This window comes from Perca fluviatilis, chromosome 5 (assembly GCF_010015445.1).
Source record: "Perca fluviatilis chromosome 5, GENO_Pfluv_1.0, whole genome shotgun sequence".
NCBI lineage: Eukaryota > Metazoa > Chordata > Actinopteri > Perciformes > Percidae > Perca > Perca fluviatilis.
Genome location: NC_053116.1, coordinates 24,313,954 through 24,340,519, shown reverse-complemented (window position 1 = coordinate 24,340,519; position 26,566 = coordinate 24,313,954). Strand labels below are relative to the sequence as shown.

The following is a 26,566-nucleotide window of genomic DNA, read 5'->3' as shown; positions in this document are numbered from 1 at the left end:
CACACACACACACACACTTAAACACCAATGGCAACAGAGCATGGCTGGTCAGAGATCAAACTGCCAACCATGTGATTAGTGGAAGACCTCCTGAGCCTTTTTGTCGGTAGGACTTTTGTAGTTGGTTGGTTGTTTTGCCTGGCCTGGTTCTCTCCTCTCACTCCCCAGAACTGCCATCCTCGAACCCACTTTCCTCATCAGCCATGCAATATATAACTGGCCCTTTTCCACCCACTCCTTGCCAGTTTGGCAAAGTTGCCATGTGCCTCATGTCCTTGCTTTGTGGCATCTTCTGGCTGTTCTTTGAATTTATGATTCTTTGCCTAACCCTTTTTGATAAGTTTGCCTGTTTAAACCCCCTCCCGGTTTGGATCCCTGCCTTTTGGCCCAGTTTTTTTCAATCTCGCCAATGAATCATTGAACTGATCCTGTCTGTCTGCGTTTGGGCCCTTCCCTTGTTGCCTGAATCGAATCTCATGCAAACAAAAACGGTTGGGCAGTTAAATGTTGTGGGTACAGTGTATTTATTATTCTGAGGCTTTTCTTCAACAGCTTTACTGCTCAGCAATCATGGGAGCGGAGTCTGAAATAATTAGCGGCATAAGTCTGATCTGATCAGCATCACTGTCACAGTACTATAGCGTGATACGAGTTATAGGTGATCTCCATTTTTATAAAAAAAAAAATTTAATTTAAGAAATTTATGTTTAAAAAATCTATTTAAAAATCACAATGAATACATTTTACCAATCAAAGGTGACAAAATCTATAGAAAATTGTGTTTTTTTTATATTTAGTTTGATATGAGCAACCAAGTCAGTGCTGTCGTCTTCCTTTCTGTGTTCTGTTCTGCAATGAATCTCAAGGTAATAGTAGTTAGTGTCATATTCTTCAAACTGTCATTTACCCACATGTAGAAATTTGAGGTGACAATAAGAAAAATAGTTTAACAGATTAGAATGAATATAAATGATTCTGGCATTTATCAGTTTGATAGATTTATGTGACCGGGGGAGGTGGGGGATGATGACAGACTGATCATGTGCCTGTCTCACTTTGTTTATCTAAATGTCGGCTTGGGTTCATTTACCCTCAGATCACTGAGGGTGAACCGTTCCAAAACACACAAATATATCTGGGGACTGCAAACTCAACATGACCAGGTGAGTGTCACTTAGCATTTGTTTTTGCTAAATAATCCTTGAAACTGCTGCCATCACACCTAATTTTGCCTAGTGGGTGCTGTGTATTTGTCCTATTTTCCCTCCTCCATGTCTCGCTGAGTGTGATAATGACAGGATTATATGGCAGCTTCACCTCCCCTAACTTCCCCCAGCCATACCCTGACAACCAGCTCGTAGTGTGGAACATCACTGTCCCAGATGGCCACAGGGTCAAACTCTACTTCAGCCACTTCAGCATGGAACCCTCAAACCAGTGTGAATATGACTACATCCAGGTAACAAAGAAAATGTAACTCCCTGTATCTGCACACGATACTGTAGCTTGCTCACTAAAAGGACTCTGACCTTGTCAAACCAGGTTTTGACAGAGGGGAATGAAACCTTGCGGTTCTGCGGTGAGGAAGAGAAGAACTATGAAAGCACCCCAAGGAACACCATCATCCTTTCAGCCGGAAACCTCATGTCAGTGGTCTTTAGGAGTGACTACTCTAACGAGGGCCGATTCACAGGCTTCCAAGCATTTTACACCTCAGAAGGTGATTCAGAATAGTGACGTTTGTTGCCAGAAGGCAGATACATTTTTGGTTGCTGTAATTGTAGCAATGTGTATTGGAAGTTCTAGAGGAATAAGAGCAGGATTTTATCATCAGGTATGCACAGTAATGTTTTAAAATCCAGATTTAGACAGAAAGAGGCTATTAACAACAGAAATGCAGTAGTAATAAAACAATGGCACACAATGTTAATGAAGTACAACATAAATTACTACAAAGCACTTCATTTACATATAACTTTCGTGTCTTTTTTTTAAATTATAAAGCAGGTTGAGGTGCTATATAAATACTGTGAAAGTATCAAAACACAAATGCACACTGTCCATATTTAGAAATTGTGCCTTTAAATAAGCCATTAAGACTTCCGTTTGGTTGTGATGTCATAACTATACTCCCGTATACTGTATATACCGTAGGTAGAAAGTGCCGCTCCAGTTCCGTTACAGTCATTCCCCGGCTGCAATGGCAGAGCAAACTCTTCCGCATCTCGGAAACGCTGACCAATCAGAGCAGAATATATTTTTTTCAGGAAGGGGAGCTTAAAGAGACAGGTGCTAAAACTGAGAATGTGAATATTAAGACAGAGTAAGAGAAAATGTTTTAAAACATGTAAACATGTTCTAGTAGAAACCCAAAATACAAGTATGAACCTGAAAATGAGCATAATATGTTGGGACCTTTAAACATAGATTGGCAGTTTAAATGTATGTCATAAATAGGAAGAAGTATTTGCATTATTGTTATTTGCAAATAAAAAAAAGAATCTGTATTATCTGACTGTGTTCCCTGAGTCACATTTAGGATTAACAAGACATTCATATAAAAACACTTCCACCTTCCCCATTTAAAGTAAGAAAAATACACATTTACTGTGTAGTATTTCTCTCTCTAACCTTTCTTTCTCTTACAGACATCAACGAGTGTCTGTCCAAGATAGATGGGGAAAGAGTGTGTGATCATTTTTGCCACAATTACATCGGTGGATATTACTGCACGTGCAGACAAGGGTACCTTCTCCATGACAACAAAAGATCCTGCACAGGTAAGAGCCATGCAGAGTAAAGCTCGAGAGGCATGTTCATCTAAGCTCAGTGAGTCAAAAGCTGTATAGGGAGGTTCAGTGTTAAGAGCTTGGTACACAGTGTTTGACTGTATATTGATCTCTCTTAATTCAGTATATTGTGTTTCTCAAGCTAAATACACTGGTGCTCAGCTCCTCACTAACAGACAGATAGCAGATATTAATGGCAATAAAGAAAAAACAAATTCCAGGAGTGTGCACTGACTTCCATTTAATGTATTTGGCTTCAACATGCTTTATTTCATCAGCTTTTATTGATTATATAATCAAATAATGGGCAAGTTAGGGTTACAGGTGGCACAATTTGTCAGTGGGTATTGGGTTGTTGAAATTGATCAATGTGGCTAATTTCAGACTTTTAAGTGTGGATGGAAACATGAGATCAGATTGCTATATTGTAAACTTGTAATAAATCTAATTATTGGAATATTATATAATTGTTGGCCATTTGTCTTTCAAAATGTTCGCAATATTTAACAGTCCTGCAGTTTACAATTTTCTGACATTTCACACAGGGCACAGTTGACAGTGTTCTAGATTGGATTTCATTCTATCATAGCTGGCCTATGCTAACTCATTTCAGACTGAAAAGGCACACTGATGCATAAAGTAGTTGATCTCTGCCAGCTGGTGTAAGGCAAGGTTAATTACTGTCGATTCCTAAGGGAAAAGCAACATCAAAATTGCATTAAAAATTGATACCTGTGTGCAGCACAAATAGTGTACTGACACTAGGTAATCAATCACAATTACAGGTTGATGTGCCTTAAATTATAATGCTTTGCCAGAAGAAAAAAGGTGACAAAACAAATCATGCAATCAATTGGGAAAAATTATTATGTGCCTACAGATTGTACTAATTATATGAATTACAGAAACTCAGCCTCTTTGCGATACTCATTTATTTTTGGCTGGGACAACATCTGCACGCTTGCCGGGGCAATATTGCAAACCAAAATGAATCCCATCATTTATGATGCCAGGAAATGTCTCAATAGACATTAAAAATATATATTTTCTTCTAAACAAAAAAACTACAAAAAAGTACAGGTAGATCATAATACTCATCAGTATTCAAATTAACAAACAAGGGCTTCAAACAGTGAGGACTGGACAGAATCTAATCTAAACACACCTCAAAATGTTTAAGTTGGGGGCATCCTCTAGCTCACCCAGTAAGAGCATTCGCTCCACGTTGGCTGCAGTCCTGCAGCGGCGCAGGGTTCGAATCAGACCTGCTGCCCTTTGCTGTGTGTCATTCCCCATCTCTCTCACACTTTCATATCTATCCACTATCTAATAAAGAGAAACGCCCCAAAAAATAATTAAAAAAAATGTTTAAGTGGGATTTTAATGACTGTGTGAGTCTTCCCTACAGTGCCATGCCACAGCCAAGTGTTGACCTCACTCTCAGGGGTTCTGACCAGTCCGGGCTACCCGGGCCCCTACCCTTCAATGAGTCAATGTGACCACACCATCCGTCTGCCGGAGGGCTACAGAATAATCTTGGACTTCATGGAACCCTTTGACGTAGAGGCACACTTGGATGTCCCTTGTCCGTACGACATGTTGAAGGTTAGTCATGTGATTTTAGAGCACGAAGATGAATAAGCAATGTATTCCTGCTCATGCCTGAGGAGGCAGTCTGTTACCGACTTGTCCTCCTTGGGTGATATACTATGCCGTTTCCTGCATAATTAAGTTTTGCTAGACATAAATCAGTCAGGCATTTAATGAATCTTCTTATTTGATGTTCCCCTTTCACAAGATTTCAACAGCTGGACAAGATTATGGACCCTTCTGCGGATCAATGCCACCGGGTCGCATTGACACAGGAAGTTACCAAGTGCATGTTGCGTTCAGATCCGACCCTAGTGGGAAAAACAAGGGATGGAAGATCAAGTATACCAGCGTCAAGGCTGAATCCTGATGGCTTGTTGACATGAACAATTTATGTGTTTATGCTATCTGAAAATTTGGCACAGTGTCTTTATGGCAACTTAACACAACCATAATGTTTTTGGTGAAGCTTGGATGTTGTGTTTGTGCATTAGGCTATCAGAAGCATTATCCTTACGATACTTTATATGACATTGTGACAATGGTGCTACAAAAAGTTCAAGCAATTTCATTGATTTCATCTAATTTCTAATCTAATTGTCATTGTTTTATTTCTTTGTTTGGTGAGATGATGCCAAAATCTCAAGAGCACAATCCTCTTAACCACTTTTGCATGGGCCGTTTTATTGTTTTGTTACTTGACATGCAAATTAAGGAAGACTCAAAAGACACTTTGACTTATGAATATATATATGTGTATATATATATTAGATATGAAAAAGTTCTTTAAAATACTGTTTAATAAACCATAACATACAACCTGAAGCCACATGTGATCAGACAAGCATTTTAATTAAACAAGAGTGAGTATTCCTCACTCTTAGTAGTACTGTTCTGCTCTTATCCAGCTAAGGACATTAACACATTTTAATGCTCTGGCAGAAATAACAAATCAATTCCGTGCAGTATTCTGGAAGTCAGTCAGTTGGGTCTGAGAAAGCGGCGCATCTTAGTCGTTTAACCTTCATACATTATGCAGCTCTACCGCTCTATCAATACAGTCATTATAGGGTTCTTCAGTCCCATGAAATAGCCTCTTATTTGACACTTCTGTATTCACTCGCTAACATTTCCTCCATCTGTGGACCACAAGTGGGGCAAAAGAGCACGCCTGAATGTGAGAAAGAAACGCACTTGTGTTGATTCATGTTTCTGCTACTGCAGTGTTTGATTTTTTTTAAACCTAGTTATGCTAACTTTAACTGAACTGTTATGCTGCTAACGTACTTTGTATTTTGAAAGCCACCACAACTCGGCAAGGAAAGGTATGTACTGACCGATACATCACCTTGACATTTGCAACCCAACAGAATAGCAAGGCCTTAGGTGGAGATGTGTTCTCTGAAAGTCATCTAAACACATGGGATAAGGTTTGTTCTTCCAGCATGAAATGCCCAGACAGACCTCAGGGCAACAGGGTACTTACAGAGCAAACTTGCAGTTGTTACTTGAGCACTTTTTACTCATAATCTAATCCACCAAGACAGTGTGACACATGTGCAACCGACTGCTCCCATATCCCACTCGATTCCAACTGTTCAGCCTAGTCAGAGCCATTTCCACAGGAATTACGCACACCATGAAACCCATTAACCAACAGTTGGAAAATATCTAGCAGCAGCATGCAGCCAGTAGGCTTATAGCTAACATGCCCATCACTGTTATGTTGACAACCCTATGTCGTGCATGAACTTACTACACTGTAAACCGAGATTTAGTTGTAGTTAAACTTTTTAGTGGTCACAACTTATTCTTTCATGTTTTTTAAAAAACCATATTCATTACTAAATCACATTAGTTGTTTGTAATAATTAATTAATACATTTTCACACAAAAAAAAAAAACAGGTCCTAGCTCTGAGCCCAAAGTTCTGTCTCACTACTCAATGGTCGACTTTCAAGTCTTAGAGGAAGTTAAGTCTCAAGAATACAGAATTGTGTCGGTCAGTGAGATTTGTCAGTGCGTAATTCTACATAAATTTAATATTCATTTATAAAGGAAAACAGCACGGTCAAAAGTTTGAGGGCTGGTTTATTTTAGAAAAACACCTTTCAACACATTTACAAAAGCCAACCTAAATTACATAACGTACACTCATATACAACTTCCTATGTATGTTTGTCCTGCATGTTTAAATTAAATACAAAGTGTGAGGGAACTGACACATGACAATTCTAACAGGGTTATAAAACAGCAGAGTGACAGCTTAATTTTGGTGAAACCGTGTGACGTAGACACAATACTGACTAAATAGGAGACCTTGATAAATGCTCTACTTTTCCCTGTATTTAATACTAAAGTACAAGCCGGTGGTGACATCTCAATCTCACCAAAACACAAAAAGATGACCCCTCTGCAAATTCATCCACCATCATATGGGTTTCTTGTTCAAGAGTCTGATGATGAGATGACATGCATGACATGCAAGACAAAGGCTATCTTCTACATGGCCTATGAGTCACACAGACCTGGACCCACTGTACACACCATCTTACATTACGCAGCCACTAGACTGATACAGAACTTCAAAAATAGTATATAATAGATGGTCTTAAAGGAGCTCTCATCCAGAAATATTGGTTCTATGCAACTCAAAGATGAAGCTTTGTCATTCCCACCCACCATGTGTTCAGTGAAGCTTCCCTGTATGGAGTGATACACATCTTATCTTGTTGTACTCCTTATTGTTAGAATTAATAATTTGTCTAATTACCACATTCAAATTCAGCTTTTATAAATATATTTGATTGATTTGCATATATCTCAGAAACAATTTTCTCTTTCAGTATAAACCTGCCTGCAGTTTTTGTCTGCACTCCATGTCACTCTAACCCAGTGCTGTACACGTTACTTTGGTTTTGTGCCTTGGGTAGAGAGTTCCTGCACTCATCATATTTAGGTATTCCTACCATTCATTGTTCTAGGCAGAGCTTTTCTAAATGCTCAGTTAATGATGACATTTCACACCAAGGTGCACATACACTGTGGTACAAAATGAAAAGGATTTTTTTATATTTACAAACATGTTTTTGTTCCCTATAGGTCCACAGGTAGGCGTAATTCATGAGCTTAGTACGGAGCCAGGCTAGCCGTATCCCCGTTTCCAGTCTTTATGCTAAGCTAAGCTAAGCTAAGCTAGCTGGGTGCTGGCACATGAGAGTGGTATCAATCCTCTCAAACCAACTCTCAGCAAGAAAGCGAATAAGCATATTTCTCAAAATGTTTTGCTTTAAGTTTCATATGGATATGTTTATCTGTAATTATTTTCACAGCATGGCACTCATCAAAAAAAAGGAGCCAATAGTAAGCTGATGCCCGTGGTTAACACCAGCATGTCTTTGATAAACATGACTTTTTCCTCTTGAGGCAAAAGCGTTCAAGTGGTTTGCAAGTTTTACTAAATGAAGCAAACATCAACATCATAAACATTCATGGATTGCAGCATTATGGATATTACCAGTAACATAGGGTAAATCCTATTCAAACCCCGAGGCAGGTAGTGTAAATTCTTAGCAGTCTCTGCTCAGGTGAAGTCTTGATCTAGTTGCTGCCTTGGGCTGGCGTTTCTACACCCTCCTCCTCCACGCGCTGCACCCTGTCCAACTGTGTGTTGCTCCTGATGGACTGCACGGCCTGAACCTGCTGGAGACGCCCGGTCAGCTCGGCTTCACAGGCGTGCAGCAGCGCAGACGTCCTCCTTCTGTCCCAGCCCAACACCTTCTCCATAGCTTCCGTCCCTCTGGTCACTACCATCTAAAGACACGTGGATGAGGCTTCATTTCAAACACTGGAAATGTGAGCATGTGAGACTTCATACTGGCTTATCATTTTTAGATACACATATACAAGCTAATGCAATCCAATCAGACATCCCTGTAATAAATCCTATCCTTTGTGAAGCTTATAATGTTCAGGTTATGTACTCATAAAAACGATGGATTGGAAAGTTTGTAAGTACACCAGAAGTTTATGAACACTTGCCTGCTCTCTTCTGCTCTCTGTTGCTGCTGCTACCTGCAGTTAGACGAGTGCTTAGGGCCGTCTACAAATTACTACACCGAAAAAAGATACAACAAAAATATTTATTAATTTAATGATTAAATAAGGTAATTTCTCCAAACTTACCTCAATTATTACTTGTCTCCTGCTAGTTATACTACAGCACTTACTTAAAAAAAAAAATTTTTGTTGCATCTCTTTTCAGTGTTGTAATTTGTAGATGTCCCTAAGCACTCGTTTTACAGCAGCAACAACAACAGCAGAGAGCAGAAGCCAGCAGGCAAGTGTTATTTACATAAACTTCTAGTGTACTTACAAACTTTCCAATCCATCGTTTTATGAGTACATAACCTATTTGTACTAGTGTAGACGTTTGGTATCATTTCGGGCATTATTAGTGGGGTCATTTACGAGATACAAACGTGGGTCCATTAGCCCCTGCGCTAAGCTATTCAGCTGATAATGCTACTCTACGCTAACTCTCCCAATGTTCGACCCAGGTGAAAAAAGCTTCTGGGGGGGTGTTTTGCTCGAGGTCATGGTGCAAAGGACCCTAGTGTGAAATTTCTCCGAACCATCACTTTAAGTAAACGTACAAACGCCCCACTGTAAAATACTCTGTTACAAGTAAAAGTCCTGCATTGAAAATGCAACTTAAAGCAACAACCTGTAACTTTTAGCCCTACAGGTTGTCTCATTGGACCTACAACTCGCGCTACCCGACGCAACCTGTAGGGGGACCGTCCCCCTACAGGTTGTCTCATTGGAACTACAGCTGCAGCTAAAAGTTACATAGTGTTGCTTTAAGTAAAAGTATGTAAGTATCATCAGGAAAATGTACTTAAAGTATTAAAAGGAAAAGTACTCAATGCAAAAAGATTCTCACATTTTAGAAGCTGGAAATGATCCAAACAGTTCTGTCAATCAGCTAAATGTTTAATCTGCTCATAATTTCAGCTTGCCTTGTAGGCCGTTCTATTGTTGGGTAGTTTAATTTATAATAAAACATTGTCTTTTATAAACTGTAATGTGTTTTGTTTTGTAAAGTAACTAAAGCTGCCCGATTAATGTAGTGGAGTAGAAAGTACAATATTTCTCTCTGAAATGTAGCGGAGTAGAAGTAGAAAGTGGCATGAAAAGAAAAGACTCAAGTAAAGTACAAGTACCTCAAATTTGCACTTAAGTACAGTACTTGAGTAAATGTACTTCCGTCCCACCACTGATTGTCTGACAGAAAGGCTAGTGCATTTATCACTGGTAGCTAGAGCTGTAACGGTACAGTATGCAACACTGGTTCAGTACGCCCTGTGACACAAAAATAGTCTATGTCGACTACTTGCACACACAAACAGATATTCTGGAGTGTGCGTCTTACCCGGAAAGTTTAGGCAGCGCACTAGTTGTTGTTTATCAGCTGTAGCATGTTAGTCAATTTAGCCCGGTTAGCCGGGTCAGTCAAGCTAACTTGACACATTAACAGGGGGGTCTGGGAGTCCTCCTCCAAGAAATTTTGGCCATTAAACACTTCATTTCCTGCATTCGGATACATTTTTTTATGCACCAATTTATGGTGGAAAGATCTTCATTTATGTGAAGTAAAATAGGAGGTGACAATTCAAAATATAACAATATAATGGAATATAAAGGCAGTAAGGTGGAGACCTGGGCCTGGATCAGAGTACACTTGACCCCAAGTCCAGTTCGTTTGATTAGTGTGAACATGATCTGTGCCCAAGTCCACTTGAAAAGGTGGTCTTGAGTAGCCTACAGTTCATGTGTAGTCTACCGTGACTACGAGACGTTTTTAACTGGTTATGAAACTGTCTCAATTTAATACTGATGCCACTATATCAGACGGCAGCACAGCCCGTCGTGGACAGACCCAGATCCAATTCGCTGCCACCTTCGAGCTTCCGGCTCCTCCTCCGACCAGGATCAGAGCTTCACCTCACTAAATCCCTTTTCTTTCTTCAATGCAGTTTTCCAATTATTACATCTTTGCCTGGTGAACACTATATCTCGGTCATTAGATGTGCTGAAGGCAAACAGAAACATCAATCTAGCTTTGTAGATAGAGTACTCCAGCCACGGTCTACCACCATACTTGCTCGGGTTTATGCGCATGCAGTCTGGCCAAAGTTACGCTTTAGGGAAAACCAACTGATCAGAAAAGTGTCACCGATCTCTTGTTTTGTCTCCATGTTTTATAGGGCAATTCAGATATTAGTAAAACATATTATTTCCATGTGGTATTTTTATGATTGGTTGAATGGAGGACAAAATAAAAATAAAAAAATTAAATTTGGGGTGAAGGGAGGATACTGGTGTAAGGGGGGCAGGCGGAGCATTTGCCTAGAACCAGGTAACGCTTCCGAAATGAAGCAAGCTCTGGATGGTTGCTTGGGGTGCAACTTCTCCCAATAACGGTCGGAGCAGTGTCACAGTGCAACATCTTCCAATACCGGTCGGAGCAGATCGGGACTTAAAGTGAAAACGGCACGTCATTGGCTAAAGCCTTGTTTGATTATATTGGCTGCTGGAGGAAAGGGGTGGAATTTCTTTCAGAAAGGACTTTCTGGCAGAAATCCCTGAAGGATAATTTATCCCATGTAATTGTGAGTGTATTACCTGCAGTTCCTCAGTGGAGAGTCTGGTCTCTGGGCTTGTTTTGCCTTTCAGGACCATCAGTGTCCTGGACATGAATCCGGATGCAGAGTCCACCTCCACCGCATCCACCTCCACGTCTCCAGCCCCTGACACATTAAAATGGATTCTCTTTCAGAATCATTTCTTGTATAAGGGTAGAGTTACAATAAATCACCACAAAAGGTGGGATTATTCAGCAGCAACAATGGTTCCATCTGGTGGCCAAAAGGCACAAGCACAGCTCTTTTCTTATGAGCCATCCAAATACAATAAGGCACCAGAGGGAATAGACTGATTTAGCAGTAAGAGCTGGCACTAAGAAAAATAACATCTTAAGAAATAATATATACAGTTGTTTAAATTCCATGCATGTTTTAATTAAAAAGCTATTGTTTTAAGTTGAATTCTTCCTGTTTGATTCATTATTTTGTCGTGACTACATGCTTTGCCACTCTGCACATACAAAAAACTAAAGGATGTATTCAAATATTGAATACAAATACGTTTTTTAGTTCTTCAAAAGATATACACACACACACACACACACACACACACACATACATACATATATATATATATACATATATATATATTTATGTATATAATAATAATAATAATATATATATATATATAATATATAAATATATATAATAATAATAATAATAATTATATATATATATATATATATAATTATTTCAGAGTTCTCGATTCCTCAGAATTTCTTATTGTGATAAGATATTGATATATTGATTAAGATTTGTCACTGATTTACAGGACCCTTGTCTTGACTGTTTTTGGGTCATTACCTTCCTGCCGGCTACACAATCAATGGTTAATATTGATTATTTTGCTGAATGTTGTACTCATGCTAATGGTTCACAGCTATTTATTTGAATTTGTATAGGATAAAGGGAAGATAAGTATATGGGCACCTCTGGCATTTTAAGACTAAAAAACATATATTATTTTTACAGCAAACATCCTATGTACAAATATTATGTAGTATTATTATTAACATTTCTTATGTTATTGTTATAAACTAATTTAGGTCTGAAAAAAAACAAAAAACGATACAATAAAAAAATTAAACAAAGGAAAGAAAGAGGGTAAACCAAGATTAAACATTTCCAAATTTCCACATAAAAACCACCACACAATGACACAGCCGTACCTTCCTGGCTGGGCTGGCTTGGCACTTCCTGCTGTTGGTCCTCTTTCACCGCAGCTTTGAGGTAGAGCTGGAGCAGTTCCTTGGACTGCCTCTCCTCCTCTCGTCGGTCCAAAACTCCCTGCAGTGTCTCCTGCAGATCCTCTGCCTTCTTCTCTTCGAAGCCCATAGCAGAGGCTAGCTCAGGGCATGGGGCATCCACTAAGGCCTGGTACAGCAGGTGACACAAAGCAATAATATACTATAACTTTGAGAAGTCTACAGCAAGTCTGGTGCTTTACAGCAACAACAAATAATAATGGAACAACAATCCCAGGATGGAATGAACAGGAAAGCTAAAAGTATAGCAGATACAATCTTCTACAATTTGTTTTTTTATTACTGAAGATTGCCTTTTCACAGTCTGAAGGAAGTTTTAAAGTACACAAGTCGAGATGAGTGACAAATATTACACAGTGAACTTGATCAACTAAAAAAGTTAAAAAAACAGACCCTCCAGCCATAAGTCAAATATTGCATACTTTAGCTTTTAATGATAAGGCTGGGGTTATATGTAGGGTTGGGTATCGTTTGGATTTTAACGATTCTGATACCTGAATGCACCATTAAGTCCCTGTCTGTCAGTGCCCACACACTTTACCATTTGTTGTTTACATAACTGAAGGAAAAATGTTGCCATACTGGTAACTCGAGGGAAGCAGGAGGATTTAACAGTTTATCTGACATTTCCGACTCCAGCAGTAGCCGTGGTGTCTCGAAAAGTGCAGTTGCAGGCTACCAGTAAGCTAACGTTATCCATTCCCTGAGCTAGTTTGTGACAATGGCAAAAAGGAATAAGCTATATCAGGCTTTGGCCAAACAGATAATTTATTGTTTCCATGGGATTTGTTGACAATAAGAAACAGAACAAAGATTACAAATCTGATAGTGACAACTGAGGAAAGTTGTTTTCTTACAAGTGCATGCTGGGATGGATGTGACAGCAAACACTGTTGGTGAAATAGAGGAATAATGCTGGTACCTGTAAGTCTGCCTCAGACATGAGGATGATGCTGGCAAGGTCCTGCTTTAGCTGCTGAGCCAGGTGCCACCAGTGTGCTGCAGCACTGGAGCTGTCCACAGTATCGGCCTCCAGCACCATAGAATCTCTGGCCATCCAGGCCGTGCCACCATCCACTGCAATCAAAAGTAAATTATCACCAAAACACAATGATGTGCATTTCATTTTAAAAGAATCAATCCAGAATCTAGATCAAATCTCAGACATAATTAAACCTGCTTACTCTTGCAACCTGGAGACCATGTCTCTTTTTCATGCAACAGCATGAACTTTGTGTTTGAAGGTAAACACAAAAAGTAGGCTTGATCCTGTACTATCGTCCCATCATCCTCTAAGACCACTGTGACCGGCTCACCAGGGCTGAACCCAAGAAACTCACATCCTGCGGGAAGGACAGAGAAATGACAGACTTTACAAATACTTATTTGAGTTACCCTTTATCACAAGTGCCACAGAAAACTGTTGATACTCTTTAGCCATATAACCATACCTTATAGCAAAAATAATCAGGACAACCAGTCCCAAAGTTGTATATAAGTTAAATATTTCAGGCAGTAACCACTCACACACACCACCTGACCATTTGAGGATTCAAGCAAATGCCAATTGACACCTATTCTTTCATCATAGCCGTTACTATTGTCACTGCTGTTGAGTGGTTGTGATGATCACTCCCTCGGTCAACCTAACCTAAGCTAGCCTTAAAAAAGTATGAATATAATGATACATTTGTATTTCAGCAACGTGTCTGTTGGATTTGCCTCTGGTATGTTTGGTTGCAGTCCCCACTGAATTTTTACTTAGATTTTTGGATTGTGAATGTTAAGCATCCTGGTGCTAAATACAATTGAAACCCTTTATGGTTTCAACTTCACAACCAATTGGGTTGTTTATCACCACCAGGTTTAGGCCTGTAGAGCAACATACATATATAGATACACAAACAATACATTTTTTAAATGGATGTGCTCTCTGATACAGTTCAAAATGAAATTACAAAATCCAGTACTGCCTAATCCCTGTAACAACACATTTGGTTGTAATGTTTTATGTCTTTACATAAAAGGTCAAAATAGTGAATTTGCGAATGGACATTTTCCAGAAAAAATTCCAGGCTTTGTGCCATCTGCAGTTACAGGACTTTATCAAGATAAAAAATAACATAATATCCGAGATGTAAATGGTTTCAAAAAAATAATGGCACAAACTTGGCACTGTCCATTAGAACTTGTATTTTAGATAAACCTGAGACCTTGAAGTGTGCATAGATCTTGGCAACGCCTGCTGACAAGCATTCTAGAAAAGAGCAGGACAGGGCAGGACAGGACAGGACGGAGGTCTTGCCTGACTTTTCATGTAGCTAAGCTCCTGCGAGTTTAAACACGATGAAAATGTTTCTACAGTCAGCTCGTTCGAGATCGGATAAGCGATCTTAAACTGTGAAGCAAAATCCCAATGGCGATAACGTTAATAATAGTGAATGACAACAATGCTGAAGACCATTACTGTAACCTACATCACAACATTTAGTTTCACCATAGACAGCAAGCATCCTTGACTTATGCAGTATCAAATTGTTCATCGATTTGTCTTGTATAATTACCGTTTTATTAAAATGGAAGCCGTACAATTATACTTTCACTCTTTACACGTTTACGACTTAAAAACAAATACACAGCTAACTCACCTTTTATCTTCAGATCATCCAAAGAGGGAACTACCAAACCGTATGATTTCTGTCGTGTGAAATTGCACACCTTACACGGTTTCCTATCTGTCATTCTAGGCTTTATGTGGAGAAACGTATTTTGTTTTACTGAACAGTTTCAAATACCGACAGTAGTTCTCGCCTGTCTTGTCTTGGCAGTTTTCAACCAGTTTTCAACACGGAACCGCCGCCTGGTGGATACATGCTAGAACGTAGTTACCGAACGAAAACTATTGCTTTCCGGCAGACTAGGCACTGCTGCCTCCTTCTGGTGAAAAGGACAGTCCAGCAGCTTACATTAGAGCTCTTGCATGGATGTATTAAGAGAACCTCTTGGACCTATATTTTTTTTAGGTCTACTGGCATACTGCTTCAACACTTAAGGGTCACATGATAAAGGGTTAAGGCCATAGACATATAGCTAGTCATACGGGTTAAGGCTAAGTTCAGGGTTTGGGTCATGTACAATGTATTATAAAGTAGGTTTTGCTGCGTTTAGCCTCATATTTATTCACTACAACGACGCGTTGTAGCAGGGTTGAAACCATGGTTCAAACAGAGACGGTCAAATACCAAATACACCCTATGCGTGATGACGCCTGCGCAGTATGCCTGTGTTGTCGTTCGGCACATACTATGGTTCGGCACATTCTTGCATTCCATGGATGTATCATTCCATGGGTACATTCTAGCGTCTACGTGGCTTGTTCTTCTTCTTTGAGGTTTAACGGCAGCTTGCATCCTTAGTGTTGCATCACTGCCATCTTCTGGAGTTAGTTAACTCCTACAGTGTCCTGTTTGTCCGATTTTTTTTACTCCAATGCTCTTTTACCCTGCTGTTAGCCGTCATCTTTTCATTTCTTCCATCATATCCTTCCTCTCTGAATTTCCCGCAACTAACCAGCACATGCTGACAATGTTCACAGACTGGTTGGATGCTTCCCTATTGTGATGTTTGTCATTCAGATTACTGTCCTACTACCTTACCTCTTATTTTCAATTTCCTTCCTTCCTGTTGCCATCCGATTTTGAAAAGTTTAGTAGGGATGTCTGTTCTGTTTGTTTGGCTATAGTTTGTCCACTCTCTCATTACCTAGAATGCCAACAACAGGAACCAAAATGAATGTGCCCTCAGTGCCTTGTTTTATTACTGCTATTGAATGTATTGCCATAATTTCAAATAGTAAATCCCTGGTTATTACTGGACACACCTGATTTAAAACTGGACAGAGTAGAGCGGCACTACAGACTAGAACTTTGTTTGGTTTGATTTGTTCAACCCATAGCAAAGCCACCAAAGGAGCGTACAGCTCAACAGTATACACACTTGAATTATTTTTAATTTTTTTTGTTTGCATATCCCAGCTCTGTGAGATGCAGAACCTGTATAATCTGTTAATGTATTGGATCTTTCAATCCAGGTAAAAAGCTGCACATATAATATAAAAAATAATTCCAAATCTAACACAGAGTTTCTAGTAACCACACACACAGGGATTATAGGCCATATGGAGGGTGGGGGGAGGTCAAGTCATGTTGTATCGTCGGACCCCTATCATGTATTGATATGTATTAATAAAAATGGAAGTGATGAAAATGCATGAATTTGAAATAAAAAAATGTAATGATAAATTATCAAGCGATTTGATTAATTTAAATCCGATTTGATTAAAACAGTCAACCCTTTAATGTAAAACGACTCATTTAAATAAGTAGAGAAATGTAAATGTTATAGTGCCTTTTATCCAGAAAAATTTAGCACCCCCAACTACTTGTATTTGTTTACAGGCCAAAATGGCGGACGCGTTGACATATTCCAGCAATGGGCCGAAGCCTTCTCAAGTTAAGTTCTCTTAATACATCCATGGGCTTCGCGCCCAGTTCTCTTAATACATCCATGGCCGAAGCAGTCAACGGCTAGGGTTCCGGAAGTGAATTCGCCATTCATTCACATACTCCATTAACATTTCAGAAAATCCTTATATAAAGAGTTTTAATTCTGCAACTAAGCACACCAACTATTAGATGAATCAGGACCATAAAAACATTTGATTTGGCAAAAAAAAGAGGGAAAGGTAGGCTACAAGACTGAAGGCCTATATAATAAATGAGTCAGTAAGTTAATATTAATGGACAGTGCATGTGTGACGTCACCCATTGGTTTGTGGAGATCTGCTATGAGTCGTCGAGTTTTGCCGTTACGGGCGCAGCCATCTTGGTTGTGGATGTTGTCGGTACACGATCCGTTCTGCCTGCACGATCCGTTCTGCACATGCGCGACACATGCGCGATCCGTTCTGCACATGCGCAAAATGTTCGCGCATGCGCTGTTGTACGAGGATTCACGACACTGCACGATCTGTTCCACCCTGTCACTACCCAAAGTGAGAATAGTGCAGATTTGAGTTGCGCATGCTCAGATTTAAACGGTTTACGGCATAACGTGTCATACCCGATGTTAACCGAGTCAGACCGGCTTTGGTCGAGTGCAAATGTGAGTTGCGCATGGTCAGATTTAAACTGTTTACGGCATAACGTGTCTTACTGAAATTTGTGAAATCTGTAAAATAATAAACTTTTCTCTTTACATACAATAACAGAAGATGGGAATCATTTCTAAAAACGTTTTAGCAATCTATGATTGTTTGGTTGCTAACGTTAGCTCAAAACGCCATTCAAGTGACATAAAGTGTAACAGCCTGTGTCTGATTGCTAATTTGTAGCTAGCAGTCATTTCAAAAACGTTTTAGCTCTCTATTATTGTTAGATTGCTAACGTTGGCTCAAAACGCCATTCAAGTGACAGCCGATGTTGTTTGATTGCTAACTTGTAGCTAGCAGTCATTTCAAAAACGTTTTAGCTATTTATGATTGTTTGACTGCTAACGTTAGCTAAAAACGCCATTAGCATCTAGCTAGTAGGCTAGCTACTTGATTGCTAACGTTAGCTCAAAACGCCGTTAGCATCTTGTAGGCTACTTGTCGCAAAGTGACGCATGCGCAACTCACATCTGCACTCGTCGCAAAGTGACGCATGCGCAACTCAAATCTGCACTCTACTCACTTTGGGTAGTGACACACCCTTCTGGTCGACAGCCAAGCTAACGTTAGTTACGCTTCCGGTCAACAGCCAAGCTAACGTTAGTTTAGCTAACAGCTAATTCGGCTAACCGCTAGCTGAGACAGCATGTAATAACTTTAAAAGACCCTCAAAATAAAACTTGAAAATAAACGTTAACATATATAACAGCTGTTACGTCAGTTCTACTTTACTTGTGCTCATTTAAAATACAATCACTCAATATTTGTCTTTATTGTTATTACTGTAAAGTCTTAATGTAGCTGTAGCCTGCTTCTCCCATTAAGGTTGACTTAACGTTATTTTAGACTGAATCTAGCTGTCAGCTAGCGGTTAGCCGAATTAGCTGTTAGCTAAACTAACGCTAGCTTCCCGGTGGAGGCTAGCCATAGGCTAGCGTGGAACAGATCGTGTAGGTCGTATCCTCGGTAAAACAGTATTATCTTGCGCATGTACAGAACGGATTGTGCAGGCAGAACGGATCGTGTACCGACAGATGTGATGATTTTAGATGAGAGGGAGGAGTGAGGGAGGAGCCATAGACTGTTACACACTTTTACTGGCAGTCACATCATAGCCACGCCCTAAAACAGAATGTCAGAGTGAATATTTCGGCGTGGTCTTTAAAACATAAGCAAACCTCTTTCTAGCATGTGTAATGACAGGGAGAGCCTAACCTGTCAGCTGTGTTGTCGATGCCTCGAGAGAAAAAAGGAAGTGACTCAGAGTTTGCCGTAAAGCAGTATCTCTGGCCGTACGATGTGTATGTCATTGACATTTTAAAAGACTTTTTAGAACAAAAAAACGCCGAAAAAACCTTACACCCAGCAGTGTGTATTTTCTTAGCCTCCCCTTTCGAATGCAACATTCAAATTACTAGGCAAAAAATGATATCCTTAGAAAAGTGGATTTTGAGGGGTACAGCTCCATAGACCGCCATTCATTCTGCACTTGCCCGTAAATGCACCCTAATGGAACCAGAGTGGAACTGCAGCCAGTTCAGAAGCCGGAAGTATCGAGAGAGTGCAACTTCTCTAGCCTGACAAGCCAGACCCACATCAAGATGTTGGGTCTGGGAACTCACCATTGACGGAGCTCAATCCAAGAGGCGGGATAAACGGTTGTCTTTCAAATTACCTCTGCACGTAATAGAATAGCACTAAAACCAGGCAGAGCAATGAAGAATGTAGCAGAGCTAGTTGATAGATTAAACTTTTGCTGTATCCGGTCGGCAAAACTCTGAACACATCTTCCTTTTTTAAGAATGACTTCAGTGCCGTTCTTTGTTCTTTTCTCAAAGAAAAGCTTAACTCCAAGTCTTCCAGAAGACCACAGTTCCCAGCAGCAGCAGCAGCCATAAGCCCGCCCACCAACTCTATACACGATGTGATTGGCCTGACCAGAGTTTGGTTTTTCCAGCTCGCAACCCAACGGAGAGAGTGCCTAGACCCCCCTGGCTGCAAATAAAATTTGCTGCCGCTAGGGTGCATCTAGATTTCTAGGCTTGAACTTCTCCCCTTATTAGAAATTCTCTGGTAGAGTTCAGGCATAGATATTGTGTTTATTGTGTAGTGTTTATATCTATGGTTCAGGGGTAGCAGTAACTCATGGTTCAGGGGTAGCAGTAACTCACTAGCAAGTTGGTAGGTTTTTGCGTGTGGTAAACATTTCCATGGTAATAGCGAGCTCCACCAATCAGAGTCGTCACTTTAGGATTGTGGGTAGTGTACTTCTCAATGACATTGTGAATTAAAACATGTTTTTCTTAAAACAAGGTTCATATAATAAGACTTGTGGCTTTTACAGGAGCATAAACCATTATTTCACAATCTCATAGCTTGTGGTAAATCTACCTTGGATGGTAAGACATTATGGCTATTAATCAGATCCTCGATTCAGAATATGAATGTGATTTTGACATCCAGAACCTCACTGTTGTAGCCTGACAAGCCAGACCCACATCAAGATGTTGGGTCTGGGAACTCACCATTGACAGGGCTCAATCTGAGGGGCGGGATATATGGTTGTCTTTCAAATTCCCTCTGCACTTAATAGGATAGCGCTACAACCAGGCAGAGCAACGAAGAAGGTAGCGAATAGTTGATAGATTAAACTTTTGCCGTATCTGGTCGGAAAAACTCTGAACACATCTTCCTTTTTTAAGAATGATTTCTGTGCTGTTCTTTGTTCTTTTCTCAAAGAAAAGCTTAACTCCAGGTCTTCCAGAAGACCGCTGTTCCCAGCAGCAGCAACCATAAGCCCCGCCCACCGACTCTATACACGATGTGATTGGCCTAACCAAAATTAGTTTTTTCCAGCTTGGAAGCCAAAATAAATTTGCTGCCACTAGGGTGCGTCTAGATTTCTAGGCTATCACTGTTGAGCTCTATACAGTCTATTGTTTGCACTTTCAACTGAAGTCAACACGGAAGTAGCCTACTTTAAGATGCAGTACCACTAATTGCCACTAAACGCTGATTCAAAAACTCTATCTACAAAATCATTCCGTTGTTCACTGTTTTCACTAATCTCTATATAATGGCCATTGAATAGTTTACTCAAATATATTTCTGACACTTATTTTGCCTCATCACTGATAGCTGAAGAGTCAACTGTAGCACAACAGTAATTTTGCATCTGAAAAATGCATTGTGGCATTGTTAGCAGAAAGTATCGTAGGCCTTAAGTCGGACACTATCTACTTTTTTCATTCTGTTGTTTACTTTTTTTAGTGCTCTATAGTGGATACATCTACAGTACATACATCATTTAGACTCTCAAATGAAATGGCGACAGTAAATGTAGTGCACTATATAATAAATATAGAGTGATTTTTGACATCCTCTCTCTTTAATGGAGTCTTACTTGAAATGTGTCTGTCAACTTCTCTCGGGAAATATAAAGACAGCATTGTCTTTCCACAAGACATTATGGTCACAGTAGTTAATTGGACTTCTTTTAATGTGTCACTTGGTGGCAATTATAAAGATTAATGTTCCATTATCATTGCATTTTGTATAGGAACACATCCGTCATACTGGCCTAGATTGACAGCATTGTCTTGAGCAGTCAGACTGCGAGTCAAGGCTGGAATATGAAAAGGACAAAGGGGACAACTGCTTATGGGAGACCTGATGACCCCAGTTTCTCTATTTTTTCTGTTGTTTTGATTTATTACAAATGTGTGTAGGAAAATGCACCCCTAAATCACAATATCTCCTGAAGCAATGGACATCTTAAAGTGCTGTTCCTGCATTATTAATCAATTGGGACCATCGTAGAGGGGCTCTGTGTCAAAATATAATTTTACTAATTATGTTTTAAAATTTTAAAATGTATTAAGATTTTCTGGTTTGCTTTCTTGTAAACAACAGGGGCTCCGGGCCAAATGTGAACTCTACATGGATGTTGACTCAAGTCTATGTTGATAGCCTTCAGAAAAAGTAATCGAGCGTGGCTCACTCGAGCAGCCTGTAAGCAAACGAGGGATAGGAAGATGGCATCCACCGACCAACCTGATCCTTCAACACAGGTCTCCATTTATGCAACTAAAACATTTACCTCTTGATGTCCAGATACGACAATAGAGTCTCATAATGTGTTTAGATGTCGTGATCCTTGAATGCCTTCATTTTCTTTAGTTACCTTTAACTGTTCTGCTAGCGAAGGTTAGCATGCTTGCTAGTTAGCATGTTAGCTAGCTCCTGCAACGCTTCAAAAGTTGCTTCTCAGACTTGTGTTGACAAGTGGACACGAAGGGCCAATCCGACGTTCTTGTGCTTCACCACATGTTGCCAAACTCGTGTGGCTTGCTTACCGAATCGGCTAGCTATTTTTCATGACCAAATACGTGTAACATTAGCCGTCTCTCTCTCTTATTATGTGCAGTAATGACATGATGTAGAAAGGTTGCTGTAAGCCAAACAAGCCTAGTGGATTGTACTCGGCTCTTTGCTAACACTGTGTTGACATTGCTGACAAGCATTGATCATTCCGAGAAAACGCATGTTATAGAAAGTTGTGGCTTATACATGTAGCAAGGGACAGCTTTACACATATACAATGCTTTTATGCTGTATGTTATCCAGAATCAAAATGTGCATGATTTTAAAACCGAATCATCCAAAGGTAGATTTTATGTTGACCAAACCCAGAGACTGATGAAGCAGGAAAGAATGTTAACTAAGGAACTGAACTCATGATTGTAATCATGCATGCTGACATTTACACAATTACTTCCTTACAAATCAATCAACAGGTGCATGAGCACAGGAATCCAAAAGATATCTAGGCCCTATTATGCACATGTATGATTATGTCTTGCTATTTTCTTTACTAATCTATATTAAATGGGACAAAAGGTTAAAGGCAAATGCAATGCCAATGGCCGTTTTTACTGTATTCTTATATTTACATAACAAGAATGTAGGTGCATTCAGCAAATTATCAAGCAGTTGAAATAGGATTGAGTATCGGCAATGATTTTCTGAATTGATTTGATTCTGATTCACAAGGTCCCGCATCGATTTTATTCCCGATTAGATTTTATTTTTGATTGAATATAAATTAGGTTAGGAACATTTCAGTTACAATACAAATTTAGCTTGGATATAAAAGAGATTCTACAACTGTACAAGGTTCCCTCTAACCTGCTGCATTCACAGAAGTATCAATGTTTACCTTAAGAACTGACCCCTAAGCAGTTACATTAATGTATTTTTTATTTAACATGAACCCACAATAAAGTGCTCTCTTCCGACTACAGTCAGTGAGTATTGAGTGACATTTCATTCAGATGTCTTGAGGTGACAGACGGACCCCTTTTTGAAAATGGCCATGTGTAGCCTAACTTTGGAGGGTTATTTAACCCCTTTCCCGACAAGCTAGCATTACATAGTTGGTAGACCGATTCTTGGATTTTATCAATTGATTTTGTATCATTCAAATGAAAATCGATTTAAATCGGAAAATCAATTTGTTTTAAACCCTGCCCTAGTTGTTAATGACAGTCAAATGACATAGATGTTACCGTCTTCTACTCTCCTGCCAGACTGACACGTTGTTTGAAGGTGTCAAATCTATGATGTTAAAGGTGTTCATGTTTGAAATATTTGTAGTTTGTCTTTTATTCATTTCAGCAGCATTAATATGTGAGATAGATAGGCCTACGTCAATTGATGAGTGCTCATTGCATAGTTCACTGCTATCCGCAAGTACTTTTACAAAAGTAGCAATACCGTGGTGTAGGAATACTCTTTTACAAGTAAAATGCCTGCATTCTAATTTTACTGAAGTAAACGCAAAAGTATTCACATCATAATTTACTTAAAGTACCAAAAGAACCCATTATGCAAAATTGCCCATTATGTTGCTATTATAATTATTGATATTGTTATGTGTACATCAATTTAATATTATAGATGGTAATGGTGGGACTAATTTGAATTACTTCTATGTACTGTTTGGTAGTTTATGAATTTCCCGCCAGCCCAGGATCAATAAAATCTTAACTTAACCGATGATAGAATATCACAATTTATTTGTTGATTATATTTTGTATTTTGAATCTAAATATGCAAACTAACTAGTAGCTGAAGGTATTAAATAAATGTAGTATGGTTTTAAAAAAAAGTACAGTATTATTATCTGAATTGTAGTAGAGTAGAAGTAAAAAGTAGCAGAAAATCGAAATACTCAACGTACAAGTACCTCAACATTGTTCTTCAGTACTAGAGTAAATGTAGTTAGTTACTTTCCACCACTGCTGCAATCTAAACATTGGCTGTATTAAACCAGCACAGCCTTTGTCCTCCAGTAGATGGCACTCTAATACAAGTGTTTGTTTATTTTCTCAGCCTGGCCTTCCACCTGGAGATGAAGCGGCAGCTCCCCCCAGAGAAGCACTGGTAAGGACTCCGTATTTAATACAAATGACTTGACTGATAAAGGCAATATGGACTAGAATAACAAAATTGTTGAAGTATGCCTATTTGATGTAAGTGCATATTAGATAGATATAGCAGGTTAGATGAAATGATTGTCAAAAAAGTTTTCTTTATTAAATGCTAATTTTCAAATATTGATAAATGCTGCGTGCCATTAATCTCGTGTACTATCGATGCTACAAAGTATGCAAGTTTGTAAACACTTAAGCAACTGGTTTCACTGGTCAGACCCTTTGCTCTGATTGTGTGCTAACCAGTGAAATCAGCCGCCAAAGTGTTTGTAGAGAATTAACGTCAGCATACTCTTGGCAATTGATGATGCATAGTTGAGGAACAGTGAGTTTGTTTTTTATGATCTAGTGACTGAACGAAGTTTGTTTTTTATCTTTTCATCAACAAACTACTTTTCCTTGGCTAATCAGATCATATTACACATTCCCCAGTGAGATCAAGTGTTGAAGGCTTCCAATTAGCAGCCAGTCACTTTAGCACCACACTGATGTCCCCAAGCCTGTAATGAGAGTGTACTTTATGTTCCTTGTCTTGAGAGAGTAAAAAACATGTAGGAAAGGTCTATTTTAGCAGTCACAATGGTTTCACATTTGCTTTAATCATGTTTAGCATAACACATTTACCACATAGGTCTGTGGTTTAGCCTATTGCTTTTCAGTATGGGTTGTCACCCACAATTGGGTCCAGGACGTGTTTGAATTAGTTTGCCAATAGTCAGCAGTCACCAAAAGAAAAAAAAAAATACTATTTAAACAAACTTTTGACACACAGCATGCCAACAATGCTCCCTGTACCTGCAAGAAAGGATCTCTTTATCATCATTCTTGAAGAGGTAGTAGAAATTAAAATAATATTTTAATATCACCGCATCTGTAAATATTGCTTCATTGATGCATTACAGTAATATAGTAATGAATATTCAGTTAGAAGAATGTTTTTGTTACCCCTTTAACTTTAAGGGTCTCTGGAGTCTCTAGAGTTCTCATAAGTTGTCTAAGTTGTGAATACATACAAAGCCAGTAACATTTAATAACAATAAACATCGGACATCTTTCAAAAATGTGTGAAGGAAAGTGTTAATTAGACATTGGCTCAAAAGTGATGACAACGATTATAGCCAGGACTGTCTTTTTGCTAAGTGGGATGGAATACATCACAGGCACATTCGCTGTCCTTGTATGGACACAGCATCCAGGTTATAGGAGTGCTGTATTGTTCAGCCTACATGTCTCAATGTCATTCACCACCATTCACTCTTCATCCTCCCCCCATCATCCCTTCATGCCAAGGCTAATTTAATCCTGGGGTTATTGATTGTGGGAGCATTCTCCCAGGCTTTCTTTCAATTTACTTCAATTTCATCATCCCAGTGCGCTTCAAGACTGCCTCCTCAAAAAGGGAAGAAATTCTTGTTATGAGGGTCCTGATTCGAGACCGGTTGACAAGTCTCCCCGCACCACCACCACCCTCACCCTCACTTCCAACCCCTTTTCTCCTTTCTCTTTTTGATGAGCTGCTCTTTCCCAGTTAAGTGGATTATTACAGTAGGGATAATTCTTGTCACATGGCATTATTTGGATGAGGTGAATAATTGAAATTTATGTCTGAAAGGATTTTATCTGGATGAGAGGAAAGGGAGTGCTGGCAGGGTTGGGAGGGCAGAGAGAGAGAGAGGGAGAGAGAGAGAGAGGCAGAGAGAGAGAGCATACACGTTTGTATAACGTTTCTGTGCACATGTGCATGTCAGACAAGCCAGTGTGTCAGGCTGGGGACACCAGTCATGTTAACAGGTTCTGACTCACCTCGCCCAGATCAGCAGGCCCTGGCACACTGCACGGCATGGGCTCTCCTCTGTAGCAAGAGGGCCCTGCTCAGGGGCCGGTGCCACAGCCTTTGCCACCATCCAGGCCAGAGGGGGAGATCTGGACCTGCAGTTGAGAGAGAGAGCCTGTTTGAGTGTGTGTGTGTTCCATGGCTGACTGGTATACCAGTCGTTGCCAGCCGCTGCTGTTGCCTCTGGCGCTGCTCTTTACTTGCTCTAACCCCGGCTTGCTTCTTCTCCGTCTATAACCCCCCTCCCCCCTCCCACCTTCCACTCATCGCTGCTATGGCCATTGCCCCTGCCAGTCTCTTGCTGGTGTCTCCCTAGTCTTTGTGCTCTCTCCCTACAGTGACACCTGTGCTCACTGCTCACCCCTCGTCTTCTCCGATTACTCTGTCCTCATTGCTTTGAAATCCACCCAAACACACACAACTAATGATAATTAGTGTACACATCCCTTTGATCACATGATAAAAAAACTGGGTGAAACCAGGAAGTACATTAACATAATATCCAGTAGCATAGGAGTATATTGTGATATACGACTAGATATTTACTTGTATGGGATTAAAATTAAATGTATTTCTTTTCTCATCATATGCTAAGCTGTAAACTGCATTATAGTTGCATTAAGTGACTTATTTGACTGCTGTGAGTGAAATGCAAAGGGCCACCTGCTTGGCCATGAA

The 26,566-nt window shown here is 39.7% G+C and overlaps 3 protein-coding genes across 4 annotated transcripts in view; 2 read left to right on the top strand and 1 right to left on the bottom strand.

Annotated features, from left to right (window-relative positions):
• The first annotated feature begins 1,080 nt into the window (after positions 1–1,080).
• Positions 1,081–5,204, top strand: masp2 (mannan-binding lectin serine peptidase 2). The gene is made up of 6 exons (XM_039799377.1): positions 1,081–1,163; positions 1,237–1,459; positions 1,543–1,720; positions 2,649–2,780; positions 4,198–4,394; positions 4,588–5,204. The coding sequence occupies exons 1-6, from the start codon at positions 1,156–1,158 to the stop codon at positions 4,747–4,749; spliced, it is 900 nt and encodes a 299-aa protein (XP_039655311.1). The 5' UTR covers positions 1,081–1,155; the 3' UTR covers positions 4,750–5,204.
• Positions 5,205–6,452: 1,248 nt separating this feature from the next.
• dffa (DNA fragmentation factor, alpha polypeptide) lies at positions 6,453–15,259 on the bottom strand. Its single transcript, XM_039801878.1, has 6 exons — positions 15,000–15,259; positions 13,536–13,694; positions 13,274–13,428; positions 12,256–12,460; positions 11,067–11,191; positions 6,453–8,192 (listed from the first exon to the last, which is right to left on the bottom strand). Exons 1-6 carry the CDS (start codon positions 15,091–15,093, stop codon positions 7,980–7,982), a joined length of 951 nt encoding a protein of 316 aa, XP_039657812.1. The 5' UTR covers positions 15,094–15,259; the 3' UTR covers positions 6,453–7,979.
• Positions 15,260–21,516: 6,257 nt separating this feature from the next.
• Positions 21,517–26,566, top strand: part of pex14 (peroxisomal biogenesis factor 14) — a 52,830-nt gene continuing 47,780 nt past the window's right edge. For both annotated transcript variants that reach the window (XM_039801311.1, XM_039801312.1), the window contains exons 1-2: positions 21,517–21,630; positions 23,954–24,004. In XM_039801311.1, coding sequence (XP_039657245.1) covers positions 21,520–21,630; positions 23,954–24,004 — 162 coding nt within the window. In that variant the 5' untranslated portion in view covers positions 21,517–21,519. The remainder of the gene's footprint in view (positions 21,631–23,953; positions 24,005–26,566) is intronic.

Bases quoted from the DNA above. Each gene is read 5' to 3' on its own strand.
- masp2 (XM_039799377.1), top strand. The intron at 1,460-1,542 runs GTAACAAAGAAA...TTGTCAAACCAG, and splicing joins GTGAATATGACTACATCCAG to GTTTTGACAGAGGGGAATGA. The intron at 2,781-4,197 runs GTAAGAGCCATG...TCTTCCCTACAG, and splicing joins CAACAAAAGATCCTGCACAG to TGCCATGCCACAGCCAAGTG.
- dffa (XM_039801878.1), bottom strand. From the start codon at position 15,093: ATGACAGATAGGAAACCGTGTAAGGTGTGCAATTTCACACGACAGAAA. The intron at 13,429-13,535 runs GTAAGCAGGTTT...TTTTGATTGCAG, and splicing joins ATGGTCTCCAGGTTGCAAGA to TGGATGGTGGCACGGCCTGG. The intron at 8,193-11,066 runs GTAATACACTCA...ACGTGTCTTTAG, and splicing joins TCTCCACTGAGGAACTGCAG to ATGGTAGTGACCAGAGGGAC.